Consider the following 18,682-nt stretch of genomic DNA (forward strand, 5'->3'; position numbering starts at 1 on the left):
AAAACAAAAAGCAAGGAATCCATTACTACATGTAACCTCCAGGGAACCAGTTTTTTTACTTATTGGACAGAGGGAGTCCAAAAGTAATAAGTGGAAAATAGAGAGAAACGGAAAGGCCTGCAGTTGAAGAAGGATAAGATACTGCAGCAGGTTATTCAGAGATGGAAATGAGGGTGAGGTCAGTTTGTTTGCATTAAGAGATAGACGGAAAGAGGAAGAGGAGGAAGTGGGTAGACTGTAAGGAAACACAGATGGCTGTTGTGTGCATTTCTACATGAAGGTGTACTTGGTGTGCATCATGGACATGGATGTAACTAAGTGTGTCTAAATGATGAAGTATGACAGATTAGTGGACCGTTCACATATATTCACCTGGCTGGCAGGTGAGAAATCTGAACATCACAAGAAGCCTCTGTGCAAATCTTGTATTAATGTCAGTGAAAGAAATTAGATTTACTCGAAAGTGTTTCAGACTGTTGAATCCAACTCGAGCTCCAAGACTGACACAGCTTTATTCTAAGATTAGCAGCTGACCTAGACCTGTTTCAGAGCAGCCAATACAAAAAGGAAGCTGGTCTTTTCTATCTGTCTTGCTGCAGTCTGCTTTATGGCTGTGTGTGTGGTGATGTGTGTCTATTTTTGCAGCCTCTCAAGCTCAACACGGTGCAGTAGTTTCCTTTCAGGGCTTTTGTCTTCTGCTGTTTTCGCTACAGGGATTTGATCAGTGCCAAAATCAGAGTCTAAACGTTTGTATAAACGCATAGTCACTATACAGGCACGAAATAACATACATGAAGAGCATGTTTTTGTGTGTGTTTGTGCATTGTAAGGGGGCTTGCATAAGGATGCAATCCCAACAACAAAGCCGACAACTCTGTGCCTTATTTTGTCAGAGTGTGCACTGTACGTGTGTATTGATGTGTTGTGTGTGTGAGTGTGCAGAGGGGGGGAGAACGGGTGAGCGCGGGGGAGAAAATGCAGAGCTCAGCGTGTTTGAGTGGGCACACTATTCAGCACAGAGAGAAGCCCTTTATTCAGCACTGCCTGCCTACCCCGCCATCGAAGTTACCAAGCAACTCTGTGGGGCCTGAATGGACTCGCTGGCATGACAGCCCCCCCCCCCCACTCTGCTCTCACCAGGACTCTGTTTGTTCTTCACAGCTTCCTCTTTCTCATTCTGTCCATCCTCCTCCTCAACATAAACATCCATGTTTTTCCATTTCCTCCCTTTCTGCCCCTTCTCTTGGTTGTTCTCTTTATCGTCTGTCATCTCTTTCTGCATGTCCTGGCACCTTCCAGCACTCTTCTTTATCATGCTGTGCATTTATGTAAGTGTGTGCACGTGAATGCATCTGTGTATTAATGTTTGTCTTTGATGCACATGGAGGATTATTTTAATTGCTGAAGGAAAATTCCCAAATAATCTCAGGTCACAAAGTTTCCATCTCTGCTAACCACGATTTAACAGCCAGAATCATCCTGAATGATGATGGGAAATTCCAATTTATCTTGTAAACAGGGTGTATAAAAAGGATGGACCATGAATTAACTGATGTTTTAAATCCCTGGAAGTTACACTTGGTGGTACAACAAAAACAGAGATAAAGTGCCACTTAAGAACAAGCCACATCAAAAAGTTAGGGGATTAGTCCGCACAACTCAAACTGAAGAAGAATCTGCACAAAACACAAGTGCTGCTTTTATTTTCTCATTTCCAGCAACACTGCCTCTTTTCCACACCTGCAGCAAAAAAATAAATACACTTTCATTTTGCAGATATGATGATGTTTGTTAGGCGGATGAAAAAATAACAAGAATGGTTATCAGCTAAAATGGAGGGATGATCTCAAAATACAACACGGAACAGCAGCAAAGTGACAAATCTGTTACCACAGACAGAGAAACAGCAACACTGGATGAGGCCGATGTACAATGGATGACTTGGGGTTTGGGTTAGAGGGTGCATGGATATAAGGTGGGAGTTAAACAATTTCAGGGGGTCACAAGGGAGGGACACCATTCACAGCTAATGTTGCCTACTACTACTACAACTACTGCTCTTTTCTTACCTGATTCTAGGGCTAGAATGAGGGACAGGGTGCAGGAAAACAGGGAAAAGAACAAAATAGAAGAGTGAAAAGCAAAGCATTTTGAAGACACTGAAGCATGATGTGGCTTTTTTTTTTTTCTCCATATGACATTGATGCTGTGCTTCTGCATGGTCGCAAGCTACAACTGGGCTCAAGTGTTTTCCAGGTTTACATGAGTGTGAGTGTGTTTGTGTGTGCAGCCCAGTTAAAAAGCAAACCATGCAATGTCGATGTCATAAACAGAAAGGTAAGGAAAACAAAAGAACTTGCTCAGCATCATACGTTCATTGATCAATAACATATTTTATGTTTTTCACAGCATTTCCTTCACACTTCTGCAAAGAGACATGTCAACATTTTTAAAATGTGTTTCAGTTTACAAACTGCTCTGTTACTGTATGAGCAATTACAGTAAAGCAGCAGTAAAACAGGAACAGTTAATATCTGTATCTGTATTTCTAGTAGATTATTAAACGAATAGTTGTTACAAAAGCAATAATGACACAAATGTCATCCTGTTATGATAAATTTTAGCAGTTTCTACAAATAACTCAAAATTCAACACCTTAAATCTTGTATTTTCTTACCATTTTAACATTCAAAGCTAATAATAAATCATGCACGTTAACATTTGTGAACTGAAAACTCTTTCCAGTGTCGACCCAAGAGCCTCATCACACAGGCCTGTTTACACAGAATCTCTCACTTTAATTCAGTGTTTCCCTTGTTTGCTGTGGCCCGCTGATGCTAGCAGCTTCCTGTCACAGTTAGTGTAGTTGTTTTTATCAATCCAACCATCACAGTGCATCTGCCATCTGTCAGTGTGGCCACAATACAGTCTGTGGCTGCACAACACTTGTCCTGTGTACCGCTGATGTGTTTTCACTGGAGCCTGCCAGTTTTCCACTACATACTCTGTTCACTATTTGAAACTGTAGCTGGGCCTGCGCTGATTCTCGGTGTGCAGCTGTTCACTGAGAGTATCAAAGGCATCAAAGTTCAAAGATACATCTCTTGTGTTGTACTGTGGGCCATTTGTAATCTTTGCATGGGTTTGAATGAGGCCACACAAAACGCTGAATCATTTTGTCAGGTTGAATCATTACATGGCAACTTTCCAGCTGCTTTCTCTGGCGATTTCCATTATTGTGTTTGAGTGGTTTTGTGTGTATGTTGAAGGGATTGACCGTTATATAACCTGTTTCATTCTGATCCAACATACAGTATACAGTCTAGAAAAACAGCGTATCATCTCAGATACAGGCATCATAAAGCTGTGTACGTACAGAAGGGTGAACAGCCACAGCATCAAAGGCAACATGATGTCACATACAAGCCTCAATATTATAAGGACAAGTTGGACCAAATAGTTGACAGCACTGCACCTGAGTATATTTATGATTTTCATATGTATCTAATAAAAATGATAAGTGCTTACCTGGCTGAGCGGGCTCCTATGCTGAAACCCATGTACCCCTCCTGAGGGAGAGAATCATCCCCCAGCTCTCTGAGGTCCTGAGGCCGCAGGTATTTGTCCGTGTCCCCGGTCATCGCATCCTCACCTGGTGGAGGGATGAAATCATAAAATCCTCCGGTTAACTACAAAAACCAAACCGGACGAGAGAGGCGATGCGGCACCTCGGGAAAGAAAAACAAGCCCCATCACTGCCGACATCAGTCCCTCACTTATTTGATTATGGTACTTAGAGGAGGCCTTGGATAATTTATCAGCACCAGTCTGTCGTTAAACATACCTCTCCGCAACTGCATAGCCCACCGCAACTTTTCTTTTTTGTCTATACATTTGACTGTGGCACAACAACAACATGAAGCTGAAACACTGAGCAGCGCCGATGCGTGACTGTTTTCAGAGGTTAGACAGTAATCATTTTAGAGAAAAATGCCATCAGAGACAGCAGCAAAGCCACTTTGCGGTATATCTTGAGCTCTCCTGTAAAACCAAACGCAGCTCCTTCCACAACACTCAGAGACAGAGCGCAGCAGAGGGTTTAACAGCTACCAAAGCTTGCGCACAATAAGCAGAGAATAAGCAGAAAGTGCAGAACCGCACCACACCTCGATCGGCGGACCGGTGGACGATGACACGCCGCTCAATGAAGCCGGCGGAGCGGCTACTGTGCTTCTCCTTCTCCCTCATGTCCGGCTCTGTCCTGCCTGCAACACTCTGCTCCTTCACCGCAGCCCCTCCCCCTGCCTTCAATACTGCCGCACTCCGATCAGACACCAGAACCGCTGTCAAGTTGGATCACATTAAAAGCAAGCCTTTCCGGTGTCAAATTTCAAAATAAAACCAACAGCGAAAGAATTTCAGTTGTCAAAACTCGCCCATGATTTAAAAAAAAAAAAAAAATGCCAACACCCACTGTTCAGACAAAACGCAGGTAACTACGTGACCAAATCTGTCCCCAAACGCAATATGTTCACATTAGGCGACTGTACATTCATTGAAACGTTGAAATCAGGGAAATATGCGAATCACAGTAACACGCCCATGCTTTTAAGAGTTTTGTTCTGGTTATTTAGACACTACCACATTTACCATGATTTATATCTCTCTGTCTTATTCCAACTTATGGTACAAGGTCTATTGTCTACAACAGGAATTTGCGCCTTAGAAAAGTAATGCGCAGCAGCACTGGGCAGCCACATTCAAATAAATCAAAGGTTGAATTTTTTTTTTTTAATTTTACTTTTTTTTAAACCAATTAATTACAGAGTAGTGATATTAATAAGTGTGGTCAATTATTTTGTAAGTGTGCCCATTCCCTCCATTTACTCTTTACTCCTTTAATTTCCCAAAATGAGTATCAGTTAATCTGAAAAAAACTCTTGTATTTTCTCAACTTTTGTATTTCTCAGTAGCCTATAGCAAAGAGAGTGATGACAAGAGCAGTTGTAATGACAAATTGCCCATGTTTTGGGTTATGAAAAAAACACTGTGGTGTTAATTGCAGTTATCTCTGAACAGTTATTTATTTTTAGTGGCTGGTAAATATCAGGGGGAAATGCTGAATCTGGTGTCTTCCATGCACCTATACTGTAACAGACTGATTCAGAATAACACAGTATGTTAGCATTCTAGCCATCCATTTTAAACACTTCAGGTATCCACTTAACAATAAGGAGACAGACATTCATAACATTTTTCTCCTGAGGCATGTTCTGCTTTTATTCTGATGGTAAGATTCATCACCCAACTTCCTGTGTTTTTCTAGCTGTTTCTATCTGACTTGACACAACTGGAAAACAATCGACTCCCCGCTGCTGTGATAATGTATCAGCGTCCCATTCAAGCTCAGACTCCCCACCTCACATAACCCACCCTGACACACGCACGCACGCACACACACACACACACACACACACACACACACACACACACACACACACACACACACACGTTTGTACTTCCATCTTTGTGAGGATACTTATGTCTTTGTGAGGACAACCGCTGACATCATGCATTCCCTAGCAACCTTGAGCCCTAAAACCAAGTCTCGACCCTCACACAGTGCTTTGAAGGTGTGTCAGAAAGTGAGGAACGATTAAAATCTCACTTTCCCAAAATGTCCTCACTCCGTGAGGTCTATGACTCCAACTTGCTCTCTCAATGTGTAGCCATACAAGTACAAACACTAGACACACACACACACACACACACACCTACTGTACATTTTGAACCTGAAGCATCCTCTGTGTTACGAAGTCACCGCATCGACAGACTATATTTGCTTCCCTCTCTCTAACAGTAAAAAAAAAAAAAAAAAAGATAAACGTATACATACCTAAAACTACAACTAAACATATACAGTACCTACAGAGACCAAAAGGCTGAGTGAACTGAAATCCATTCTTACCCACTGGCAGACAGCTAAAATTATAAAAGAGATAAAATAATAATAAGAGACAAAATATCACCTCGGCTTAATGCTCTAACAACTTACCTTTGTCCAGCTCAGCCATATTCACAGATCACAATTCTCCTGATATTTCCTGACTTATTTCTATTTTCCTAAAACTCCACGCAACGCTGCCAGGGCGAAAAGAAAATCCAGAGAGCGGTGAAGACTATCAAGCAGTCCATTCAGTGCTTCAGGTGCTGATGGAAAATGTTGCCCTCCTTTCACCCCACGCACTTAACTCCACTCAGACCAACTTGCGCCTTTGCGGCTGGTGCGCACATCTCTTCCGCCTTCTCTCCGCAAAGAAACAAAATTCAAACTCCCCTAAGTTTTGCGCCTCCTCGCTGCAAAACAGCCCCCGTTTCTGTGCAGAGACAGTAGAACTCCTAACCGGCTGTAATCGGCGACCACGCCGGGGTTAATTCTCCCGCAGGCGGCTCAAAAAAAAAAAAAGCTCATCTCATTGGATTTAAAGAGAGAAAGTCTCGATGCGTCCCTGGCTCAACAGCATCGACAACAAACTCCGGCTGCAGAGCGTCAACAGGGGCCGCGCTGGAAGTGTTTACCGCTCTGTGGAGAGCACAGTCAGCTGACAGGTCGTTCGAGCAAATGCTTGGGAAGCTCAGTGGAGGAGACAGTGACGGAGAGGAGAAGAAAACTGCCACTGAAAACAGCTCATGCCTTTTCTCTCCTCTATGGTGGAAGTCACTGAGGCTGCATGTTAAACTGGGAATGAGGCTAAAATGATGATAAAGCAATCACATCATGAATCATTTTGCTATATATATTTTTTTAATTCTTGAGCAACTTTTCTCTGTATAGTTCTTCCTTCTACGTGTGGCACGCAGTGACTAATACTTGCACAAGAGAAAGGAAATATAGAGCAATTATGCAAGAGGTGTTAAGGACAGTTAAAGACATTCAGTATACATAACACCAACTGTAGGAATGATATCCTCTAAGGCCAGTGCTGTAGGGATCATGGAGATACTCTACACTGTGATGACAGCAGAGCACAACAAGGAGTTAAGTTGTTTTCAGATGGCAGTACAATTAGTGGCTATAGTGGTCTATAGAAAGCATGTGATTGCACAGGCAGGCCACACACACACACACACACACACACACACACACGCACACGGCCAGAGACCAGGAGTGACCTGTCAAACTCACTTCAACCTACAGCTTAATAGGATTGGCTTCCCCCATATAGGATTAAAGAGAGATGTGGAAACTCTTTACTGCTTCTCTCTCTCTCACACACACACACACACACACACACACACACACACACACACACACACACACACACACACACACACACACACACACACACACACATATACATACACACATATACATACACACACAGCAAAAACTAGAAGATACTACAAAGATGAAGGAGCGCAGGCCTGAATGCAGCAGCTAATTAAAGCCAGTCTGGTGCTGTTACAGTTGGGCAAAGTGAATATAAAGGCTGCGCTGCACAAGTGCAATGCTGATGAATTATGCACACAGCATAAACAGTTTATGTTGAGCACATGAGGCTGTGGATGTTTTTATTAATAGTTCCTGTGTGGTAGTGATAATACACTGAATCATAGATGTGCCATTGGGGATCATCCTCATACAGCTAAAGGACAAACTCATCCATAATCACCTGATATGTGTTTGTGTGTGTGTGTGTGTGTGCACGTAACTTGTTGAGTCTAGTATCACCCGACATAGAAACCCCACACCCCCCTGGCTGTCCCCTAAGCAACAGCCCATGAACAAGCTCATCAATTTTACAGGCCTGTTGGTTCTGTGGTTGCAAAACAAAGGACAGAAGACCGAAATGGGCAGACTGAAACAATGTGACTTGTACCATAAACTTGGCAGAGCTATTTGGCTCTGTAGAGCTACAGCAGTTACTCTACTGCTGACTTTGATATGATTAATGCTGTGTAATATGTTGAGGTTTTACATACAGTAAGAAAAGAACATTTCATCACATGCATGCAGGTCTCTTCATAGTCTATCATCTGAATTCTGAAGTGAGTCACAGCGTCCTTGTTTTCATTTTCTCACAGCAACTCCATCAAAGAGATTGCAGGGTTGAAGAGAGGACGATATTTCACAAAGTGTCTTTGATTAAGAGCAGTATGAGAATTATGGTGTGCAAGTAGTTAAAAATAATTTATTTTTCTTTTTTCCTAGTTGCAATAAAAATAACATCAGCAGTGTCAGCCTGTGAACAGAAACAGGACACTCAAACCTGCCAGAAAACCAAGACCAGATTCAAGGCTAAAACAGCTTAAAAAAAATTATGTTTGTTGATGGATTTCTTGGACAAAACGCAAATAGTTGTGACTTTATTCTTTGTCTACCTCTGTCTGACCCTCTTATTGGCTAATGAGATGGGAATAGAGTATGTTCTGATGTTGCATGGATAGTATTTGGTGAAAATGAACAACAAAGATCAGTGACACAATAGCAAAGGCTTTACGGCTAGCTCCTCTACAAGGCAGGTTAGTTCTGCTGAAGTGCGTTATGTTAAAGGAAAACACACAAACTACAGAATGGTGGAGGCAAATACCTTCATCAACATCAGACAAAGATTCCTCATTGAGAATTTCTGGCACATTGGCCTGGACTGTGTGATTAGGATACACATAGAGTGAAACATGCACATGTTAATGAAAATGACATCACGTAGTCACAAGTGTGTGTAAATCATGCAAAATTACTCATATTAAAAACAAGTCAAACACGTGTCAATTTATTTAATTTTAGCATGTAATGTTGAAAATGAGCAGGATAAAAAGAAGTTGTAGCATTTGTCACATACCTTCATCATCTGACATGTCGAGGAACTCGTTCATGGTCTCTGGCACATTGATTTTGTGTTTTTCTGATGTGCTCTGCAAATACGAAAAGTGGACGGACACCTGAAAAATTCAGTTTCACTAAAACAATATTAGAAAATATACATCTATATTCTGGACAAATTCCTGAAACTTAATGAGTTACAATGCTGTAATAGGTTTTATGTTATAATATATAAAATAATCATTTTCACTGTCCATACTCAACAACCTTGACACATTAAACCTGACCCTTAAAAGCATGCTTCCTGTAATGTTAAAGTGCCCAAAACATTCCTCCCAGCACACTGCTGATGTTTTGAAACTCAGTATTACATGACCTTAAACTCACATACAACAATATTTTAGAGACAACTGTAGTCAATTATTGGCAACTTCAGCATTTACATTCCAACTAGTGCGAAGTGTGACCTTCACATGCATTTCCTAATATGGACATTTAGCGGAATCTTAACCATGGCCTCTGCCATAGTAAGAGGTAATGATATAGTATGCTTGAAGGCCATATTACCCCATATAACGGACCAGCAAAGGTCCAACAGGATGAGGATGCAAGTTCAATAGGGGCATCAAACAACAGCAGAGGCCTCTGCACAGTGAATAATAGATCACTCAAACAAAGGAGTAGGGAAACGACCTTGATCTTTTAGTTACGCCCCTGTAGATAGACACAGTTATGACTAATACACTTTGCTGCTGATTGTGCAGGATCCTCAGTGACCTCTCTGTCCATTTCTTCTCTCATTGTCCCCCTTACATTCTTCTCACCCCTTCATCTTCCCACTGCCTCTCTTTCTTTCCCACTTTCTCGCCCTTCTCCCTCCCCCCTTTCTCCCAGACACGTGCGTGGATCAGGCCACTGTTAGTGACCTGGGCTATTTGAGGAGAAACCTTAAGCTCTGATCTAAGCCCTCTCTCTCTCTCGCTCTCTGTCTCTTAATCAGGACAACTTCACACATGTGATACGGCGTCACTGACTGACTGACTTGCTGGCTGATCTTGCAGGATTCACAACTTACAGTATGTTGCCGACTGACTGCCCGAGTTTTAATTTGGGCAAAGAGTCAGTCACACAACTCAGTTCAATACAGCAAATTATGTGATTCAGATAGTCATTTTTTACTGAGGATGCTGGATGCCTTCAAGGTGTTGCTAATCTTTTGGCCTGGCTCTAGCATTCAACCTATTTCCAAGTTATAGAAAATATTCATAAGAATTAAATCAGTCTGGAATTTATTGGTAATGTAATAGACATTGCCTTTAACCATATGAGATGCCATGGATAGGAAGACAGTGTCTCACCATGGCAGTCAGGTTTTCATCCGTCACAGGCCTCAGAGTGTCCACCACAGAGATGTACCCGAGACGATGGGCGATGGATAGGGCAGTGTTCCCATTCTGAACAGTGACAGGACAACAGGAAATTATTTACAGGAGGTGAACACAAAATACAAAGAGCATTTAGTATTTCATCAATCTTCAGCTCTGCTGGAGCGTGTGTCTGTGCGTGTGTGCCAGCATGTTTGTGCACTGACCACGGTGAGCTCGTTGGCCGAGGCCCCGTGCTGAAGCAGCAGGTTGATGATGTGGGTGTGGCCCTGCTGAGCTGCCTGGTGTAGAGGAGTGTACCCGTTCTATACAGAGACACAGACACATAAACACAGTCAGGGAAAGAGAGGAAATATTAACATTAGATGTATGAATTTGTATGCAAAGTAAGAGCTACACAAGAACAGTAACACAAGATTGTGCACACAAGTGTGTGCACGAGTGTGTGCTGTTGGGTGAGTGAGGACGCATTTGTCTACCTTGGTTTTGCCATTGACTCTGGCACGGTTCTGCAGCAGGAAGTTTGCCATCTTTGCGTTGCCATAGTGACAAGCCACATGCAGCGGAGTGTAACCCATCTGCAAGAAGAAAAGTAAATGGAGGGACAGACATAGACATGAGAGGGCAAGTAGATGAAAAGAGGAGAGAAAGATAGTTACGTATGCTGACTGGAGGCCTCATCTTGTTATTTCTGAAATATCTGGCTGCTATTGAGCAAGAAAATAACTTAGTTTATATGGGAAAAATTAATTTACCTCTGCTTCTCTGCATGCTATCTCTGATTCTAAATACAACTTCAAAACTGCATCATATTTCATGTCCCTGTTGAATTATATGTACAGTGCGTAATGGTAATGGAGGAGATCAGCGAGCGAATAACCTATTCGCTGTAAACAACTGTCCTGTCAGCACAAATATACACAACACACCATATAACCTTGTGCTAGCCCAACCTTCAGCTACAGCAGGCTCGTCTCACTGAACGTGAGCAGCGTGTTATGGGGCCTGTGTGTGTTTGTGTGTACGTGAACTGCAACTGACAGAGTGTGACTGAATATTAGATCACGTGCGTGCTCATGTGCATGTGTATGTGTTTGCTGCAGTGCGTGGGGCATCCATAAAGACATGAACACCTTCCACTCAGGTATCAATTCTTTATTTATGTAGCATCTGAGATGATTGTGGACGAATGTGTGGGTGTGTGCCCAGGAGTATGCGAGTGTGTTTTTCCGATGCCACAACCACACTGAAATCCAGTTCAGATAGAGAGAAAAACAGGTCATGCATCAAAACCGCAATCACAAAAATAGATTTAAAGACCCTTATCTGTGTATGTATTTACACTATGTATGTGTGTGTGTATGTGTATATTATCTGAGAAAGCTTTGCCTTTGTTTGTGGATTGACATCAGCCCCGTGGTTGAGAAGGACTTCTGCAACATTGACCTTGTCCTCCTGTGCTGCTAAGTGGAGTGGTGTAAGTCCGCTCTGTATATGAGGAGAGGACACACATAAACATGTGAGAACACACAAATAAATTTGTTATGGGAGCACACAACAAGACTGAAACAGGCTACCACAGATTACAGGCTCTGTGTTTGTGCATGTGCAAAGAATGTCTACATTTTTTTGAGTGCACAGTCTGTGTGAATGTATAAACCTTATTGCACACGTTGACATTTGCGTTCTTGGCCAGCAGCAGTGACACCAGGTCCACGCTGCCCTCCTGCGCTGCCAGGTGAATGGGGCTGATGCCTTGCCGTGTCACCGCGTTGGTGTCTGCACCATACTCCAGTAGTGTGGTCCCAATGTCCATTTGGTTCTTTTTGGCAGCAATGTGGAGTGGGGTGTAGCCATTCTGAAGCAGACAAAAGATAAACAGGGACGGGGAGGTTGCACTGAGCTCTTCTTTGGATTTGATGGGTGGAGTATTATTTTACTATACTAAAAAAAATCTGGTTATGCTCAGTGTTGCATAAGACGGAATGTTTTCATTAGGTCTCCTCGAATGAATATGGAATTCACATCATACATTACAGACCAAAGTGAAGACAAAGCTGTTGGATGGACACTATGGTGAGACCATTTTTTTCATTATATCCACTAAATCTAATATAATAAAGAGACAGAAAATTACTAAAAATGTTTCTGTACTCATGGCTGTGGATTACAAGGACACAAAAAAAGCTGAAGGAGCAGATGCAATTCTGCATTACTGCAACACGTGTAATTCAGATTAATAAACTGCAGGTATTAGGTGTGACAATGAGGCTGCCATAAGAAACGTCCATTGTGCATTCAATACTGTTTAAATTTAAAGCTCATAACATTAATATCAATGTCAGGCTGAGCAAACTTAAGAATAGTTTTATATTTATCATTGGTGGGGAACTGCTGCTCCTCAAAGAGCCCGTAAATGAGCATGTGAGACCGCAGACAAAAAGTTTCCCTGAGTTGACTGAACACAAACACGATAGTTAAAAAAAAGCAGGCGGCAGAGTGAACAGACAGGGGAGCAGCTGAAAAGGGGAGAAGTCACTATTCTGACATTCCTCACAGACAGCATTAAATTAAAGACGGATTTTAAACTCATCTCCCTGTTAGGAGCTCCAGAGGTAATAGTGTGAGCTGCAGGTGGGCTTTATTCAACACACTGGGCAGCCTTGAGGTCCACAGAGGGGTGGGGTGATTTTAGCTTAAATGAGAGTAAGTGAAAGCATGAGCTGGGCATCGAAAAAGAAAGAGTCACATATGTTTATAAAATGAATATATATATTTCCAAATGAAATTGAGCCCTAAAAATACACAACTGAAGTCGCATGTTACTTCTAAACTATTTATCGTTTATAGTGAGACTGCTTTCACGAGTCAATATCACAATTTCAGATTCTCCTGTCTGAGTGCAGATATGTGACCATGCACCATGTTTTATGCGACTCATTGCTTGGATTTGTGTGTGCAAATGCTTGTAGTCAACTCCTCTGGTACGCACAGACTGATCCCTTTCCAAATGCACTTAAATTAGACCAAACACACCAAGTTTAGCATCCAGCCAAATGAAAAACAATTTATAGAGGAAGAAACTCAGAGAAAGGGAGGCAGGGAGAAATGACTAAGAGTGTGGGAGGGAGGCAGGAAAAGTAAAGGAATAAACAGAGACAGCTACAGATTAATAGAGAGAGAGCTAGCAGGAGAAAGAGCCTGTGACAAAAAGGGAAGACAACATGCAAAGATTAATTAGTACTACAAGCTTTGGTCCACTTGACTGTCTTGAAAGTCAGTAGACAGCCAAAACCAAGAATTTTCTGCCATATTTTGTTTGCTAGTTCTTCCATTCTGCTTATTCTGTGGTTTTGACAGACTACCAAAGCCTAGCGGGAGGCGGACCGCAATTTGACCATATGTCAGTGACGATGTGTGTTTGTGTGTGTCAGACATTTCAACAAGAGCAGTTACTAAAGTGCTTTTTTTGGCTTTTTTTTTTTTTTAATTGGGAACACACAAACTTTATAGCTCTGGAACAGACTTCACAAAAGTGGGTGGTTTGGGGCAGTGACTGACACTGGAGTAATTTACGACATGTATAACACATCACCAGTCCATTCACACGTGCTCTCCAGTTTTGTTTTATGACAAATATGAAATGTAGCATTCTGGCTAGTCGAGTGATTTCAAAGACTTAGCTGAGCTCAAAGGAAAAAACCACACATTCACTTACAATGTCAGAGACTAGACAAGATGTAATGGGAGAAACTGGGTGAGTATTAGATCTTCATACAAACATTACACAAAAAAACACTGTTAATGGTCTGAGATGGCGCTGAGAGCATAAGCCAGGTGGATTCAGTTTAACACGTGTGTTTGTGTGGATACCTTGGCGGCAGCGTGGGGGGAAGCTCCCTGATCCAACAGCAGCAGTGCCACTCTTTGATTATCGTAGTGAGCGGCTACATGCAGTGGAGTTAGTCCACTCTAAAAACACCAACACACATACACACACACACACACACACACACAAATGCAGAGACGCATCCACACACACACAGGCATGCAACACAACACCAAGTTAGAAGATCACTGAGCACATACAAGCACAAGCACGCTGATAAGTACAATGCAAGAACCAAACAGACAGAATGTAACAACATGAAGGGAGACAGACATAAAACTGATGGACAATATTTAGTACAGGGGACAATTTAGAGCAACAACTTCATGCTGAAACCCATTTTCATTGGACAGCTATGATGTGACACTTCAGCAGCAGGAGTATTAGTATTAGCAACAGCAATATTAGAATTTGTTGTGATTTATTTGATGTCCCCTGCAGACATGTTTTTAGATATAAAAATGTGATGCTTAGGATAATAATGTGTTTGATACTGTTTTTACACTAAAAAGATCAATTACCTTGTTAAAAATTCTTAAATTACATCAACTCCTTTCCCATTGGAAAATCCAGAATCTACAAATATGTAAATATTTTTCATTTCAAAAGTTTAACTTCTAAACACAAGATGTCTCTTATTTCACCAGAGAGTTCATTCCATACCACACTTGGCTACGATGTCACAAAATCCCGCTCATAGTTTTTCTTAAACTCAGATTTAAGGTGAGCACAGACAAACTTCCCCCCCCTCTAGCCCTCTAGTGTCACACGCTGCGCATAAATCATCCTGCACAGTGAAGCTCAAACATCAAAGTGAAGTGCCGACTAATTTTTGAGCAGAGTGGGGCTTTAAACATCATGTTTCTGTTTTCACCTCTTTATTTCCTTTTCTCATAGCTTTGGTAAACAAAGGGCTGAGAGTTCTGAGCAACATCCAGAGTATTCCATGCACACAATACACAACTTATACCCCACTGAGCAACCAGGACTGAGTCACCAGGATGCTCACTGAGCCACTGGAATGTCCCACTTATTCAACAAACACTTGGAATTACTCACAAAAAAAGTATCCAGACAACATCCTGATAATCTCATGAGCTGTGTCAAAATGTGAGGAAACTAAATAAGTATCTTTGTTTCTTGTCTTTCTTCTCATCTCTAAAAAAATGTCATTAAACTGCAATAAAGGCCCGATTTTGCTTTTTGTTTAGACTCAGTATTGCAATAAGCCTGATTTTAACGTGACACCACCAAACAGTGTGGAAGCTTCATTATCATACCTGACTGCCATTATGTTAAATGCTCTCAGATGGTGGCACAGACACACACACAACTAGCTAACATTATAATCAGTGCCAGTAGGCCTGTGCTAAGTGTGTCAGTATGTGTGTGTGTGTTTGTGTGTGTGTGTATACAAATGTGTTCGTACGAGGGTGCATGTGGAGGTGGAATGAGTGCATATCATCAGGGCAATAAAAGCAAATCTACCCAGAAGGTTTGTGCAACAAGACAAGCATCTGTTGGTTGTGTTGTCCTGGGATCAGTCCTAAACCTGCCACTTTTCCTCGCAACCACCCCCCAACAACCCCATGTCCAGCTGCAGCTTGGAAAATTCAACTCAAAAAGAGTTCTGTTTACTCTCTTTGAGACAGGTTGGATAAGGGCGGGCGACAGAAAGACTTGCTAAATGATAAATAGACACAGAATCTTAATGACTCCCTGATTTTGGCCCATTTGTTGGCCAAATCTCACCAGAAAAGCTGAATGTCAAATCCACAATTAAAAATCACAAATTACAAGTATTCAGTATAACTCAGTTGTTGCATGTGTATAAATTCTTGTCTTCCACAGACAGCCGCTAATAATCCCAGTGGATGTTTCTGACGCTTTTCCTAGTGCTTCTCTTTTATGATTACAGGAATTTTTAAGGATTATTTGAAAACTATGACTCTGATTCGGACTCAGCTTGCTGCTAGTTGCTCATTTTTCTCTATGCAGGAGTGTCATCTCCTGCCTAATACAGTTTAGAGAGTCATTTCTATGCCAAGCCCCTCCTTCCACTGACAGCTCATGTTTTCCAGCAGCAGCACATCTGAAAACATCCTTACATGTTAGCCAATATTAGGATCAACTCCCCAAAGTGTGCTGTGCACCAGGCTTCTCACCTTTCCAGCAGCATCAGGCGCGGCTCTCTTCTGTAGGAGGAGACTGGCCACCTCCATCTTGCCATACTTTGCTGCCACATGCAGGGGACTGAACCCTTTCTGTTGAACACAAAATAACATACATCTTCAAAGTGAATAACAAAAGATGGAGAGAGCGCAGAAAAAATAGAGAGGAAGAGTAGGCATGGGTATTCAAACAGGAAGTGAATATTTGTAGTGTTTTTTTTGGTCAGCCCTTGCTGCCCTGGGGTTGAGCTTCTCTTCATAACAACACAGTTTTTCACATAGTTGTAAAGAACGTATTTGAATTATTAATGCAATGGCAGAGAATCCATTCTTACTTTTAAAAAAAAGAACAATTTGAACACATAAGATGCCTCTAGCAGCACAACTGAAACATGAATTCGCTGTAACAAAAATGATTTTATTATTCAAACTGAAAAAAGAACAACCCATTCAAAGCAGAGAATCAAAAAACCGTTTCATCCAAAAATCAACATCTCGGTTAACCACAGTGCTTGGATATTGGGGCCTTTGACACATGGCATTATGATTCAGACGCTGAAAAACTTATTTGAGTTATTTAAGTATACTTTAGAGGAAGTTCAACATTGTGTAAATGGTTTGGGTTAGATCAAATTAAGCTAAATTAGATTTTATTCTATTTGACTATCATAAATTCACTTAATCAACTACATTAAAATTTATAACTGGCAAATGAGTATCAGCTGTGCGTCACTAATTAAGTTATAACACATCAACATAATTGTTTTAAGGTTAGTGATTCCCTGGGAAACTAAACCAAAGGCCCTAATTCCTTATGTACTCCAGATCTATAAATGGCTGTTGTATAATGTGATCATGTTATTCTTGGCTTCCGTCCTGTGTGTATGTGAAGATATTTAAAGACATTAGGTCATATTTTCCAGAGAAATGTGGGACTCCCACAGATTCTCATTCCACGCTCTGAAACACATGACCTCATTTGTGTGACTGTTTACAGTCTGTTCTCTCACAGTTTATGCGATAAATGATAATTTCAGTGGGAAAACAGACTGCTGGATACAATGACATGTCTTACATATTTTTGATTTGAATTCACTTTAATGATTTATTTGTTACAATCCATCATTTATTCGTTCAATTCAAGGTTTGCATCCCCCATTTCCCCTTTTCCCAGGATGGCGTGACATCATTTCCTTGAACAGCTGACTCAGGTGATGTCCCAGAAGTGTGTGTGAGAGAGAGAGAGTGAAAGGGAGAGAGAGCGAGAGCACAGGCACCATAGGATTTACCCTTCATTAATCTGTTCCACTGACAGAGGTCACCTTGAAAGACAGCCCCCAAGCAACATATAACACATGTGCACAATCCAATTCCATAAAGAGCACTCTGCAACTTTTTTGACCTTGAATTGAGTGAAATTGTGAGAAAAAAATGATAATATCGATCCACACTTCGTTTTAACCTCCCTAGGTAAAAGGAAGTGTCTTAAATTACTGTGCCAACACTAATACTACCACTGACCTGAATGTGGACACTGTAAAACTGATGTGACTCCACTATGTGACAGAACCTGTCAGTGGTTGAGCTGTGGAAGTTAGCTGTAGGCAGGTTATTGGTCTCATAACTGGAGACCATGAAATCTTTTGTTGGGAGAACAGCAAGAGAAACAAACTCTGACTAATAAACATGATAAGACGAGCACCATGGAGACTGTTAGAAACAACGACTGGTGCCCACTAGTGGAGATGCAAGGTACCGACATAAGAGAACATGATCTGTACTGTGATATTTGATTCTCCAGATTTGTTTGTCTGTGTTGGAGCATATGTGGAACCATGTGCAAAAAAAAGATAAATACTTCACTCCATTATGTTGTGAACTCATATAAGACTTTCCACCACACTTACCTTAGTTGAGGAGGAGAGTGAGGCTCCATTCTCCAGCAGCATGGCAGCAACATCCTGGTGTCCTTCGCGGGCAGCCAGGTGAAGGGGGGTGTAGCCTGAGGTGGTGGCAGCATTGGCAGATGCTCTGCACTGCAGCAGCTGTTGGACTATGTCGACTTTCCCCAGCCGACTGGAGATGTGCAACGCTGTCTGGTCATCCTGCGGAGAAAGAAAAAGTGACTTCTGGCTCAGTATTTTATCATTGTTTGTTTTTTACTTCCCAACACAGTGATTGATAATGAGGCTCAGTGTTCTAACCTTGGACTTGGTCTCCACCTTGGCTCCGTTCTTCAGCAGGTATCTGACTACGTCAGCCTGCCCTGCCCTGGCTGCCATGTGGAGAGCTGTCTCACCGCGCTGGAAAACACACAGAAGTGGTCCTCAGTGAGAGCTGTCCATATGTGCAGTGATGTGAGAGCTGAACTCACATGAACAGAAACATATGCTTTGAAAACACAAGACTTTCT

The 18,682-nt window shown here is 41.8% G+C and overlaps 1 protein-coding gene across 4 annotated transcripts in view; it reads right to left on the reverse strand.

Annotated features, from left to right (window-relative positions):
* The window catches only part of LOC121189600 (ankyrin-3-like), a 117,427-nt gene that overhangs the window by 30,499 nt on the left and 68,246 nt on the right, over positions 1–18,682 (reverse strand). For 2 of the 4 annotated variants that reach the window (XM_041049905.1, XM_041049903.1), the window contains exons 13-23: positions 18,474–18,572; positions 18,177–18,374; positions 16,264–16,362; positions 14,083–14,181; positions 11,870–12,067; positions 11,599–11,697; positions 10,689–10,787; positions 10,416–10,514; positions 10,183–10,278; positions 8,844–8,916; positions 3,529–3,652 (exon numbers count right to left, since the gene is read on the reverse strand). In XM_041049905.1, the coding sequence (XP_040905839.1) occupies positions 3,529–3,652; positions 8,844–8,916; positions 10,183–10,278; positions 10,416–10,514; positions 10,689–10,787; positions 11,599–11,697; positions 11,870–12,067; positions 14,083–14,181; positions 16,264–16,362; positions 18,177–18,374; positions 18,474–18,572 (1,283 nt within the window). Of the gene's footprint in view, positions 1–2,069; positions 2,082–3,528; positions 3,653–8,591; positions 8,649–8,843; positions 8,917–10,182; positions 10,279–10,415; positions 10,515–10,688; positions 10,788–11,598; positions 11,698–11,869; positions 12,068–14,082; positions 14,182–16,263; positions 16,363–18,176; positions 18,375–18,473; positions 18,573–18,682 lie in introns of all 4 variants that reach the window. The other 2 variants (XM_041049906.1, XM_041049904.1) reach the window with 2 other exon arrangements.

Source organism: Toxotes jaculatrix, chromosome 11 (genome assembly GCF_017976425.1).
Source record: "Toxotes jaculatrix isolate fToxJac2 chromosome 11, fToxJac2.pri, whole genome shotgun sequence".
In the NCBI taxonomy this organism is placed as follows: Eukaryota; Metazoa; Chordata; class Actinopteri; family Toxotidae; genus Toxotes; species Toxotes jaculatrix.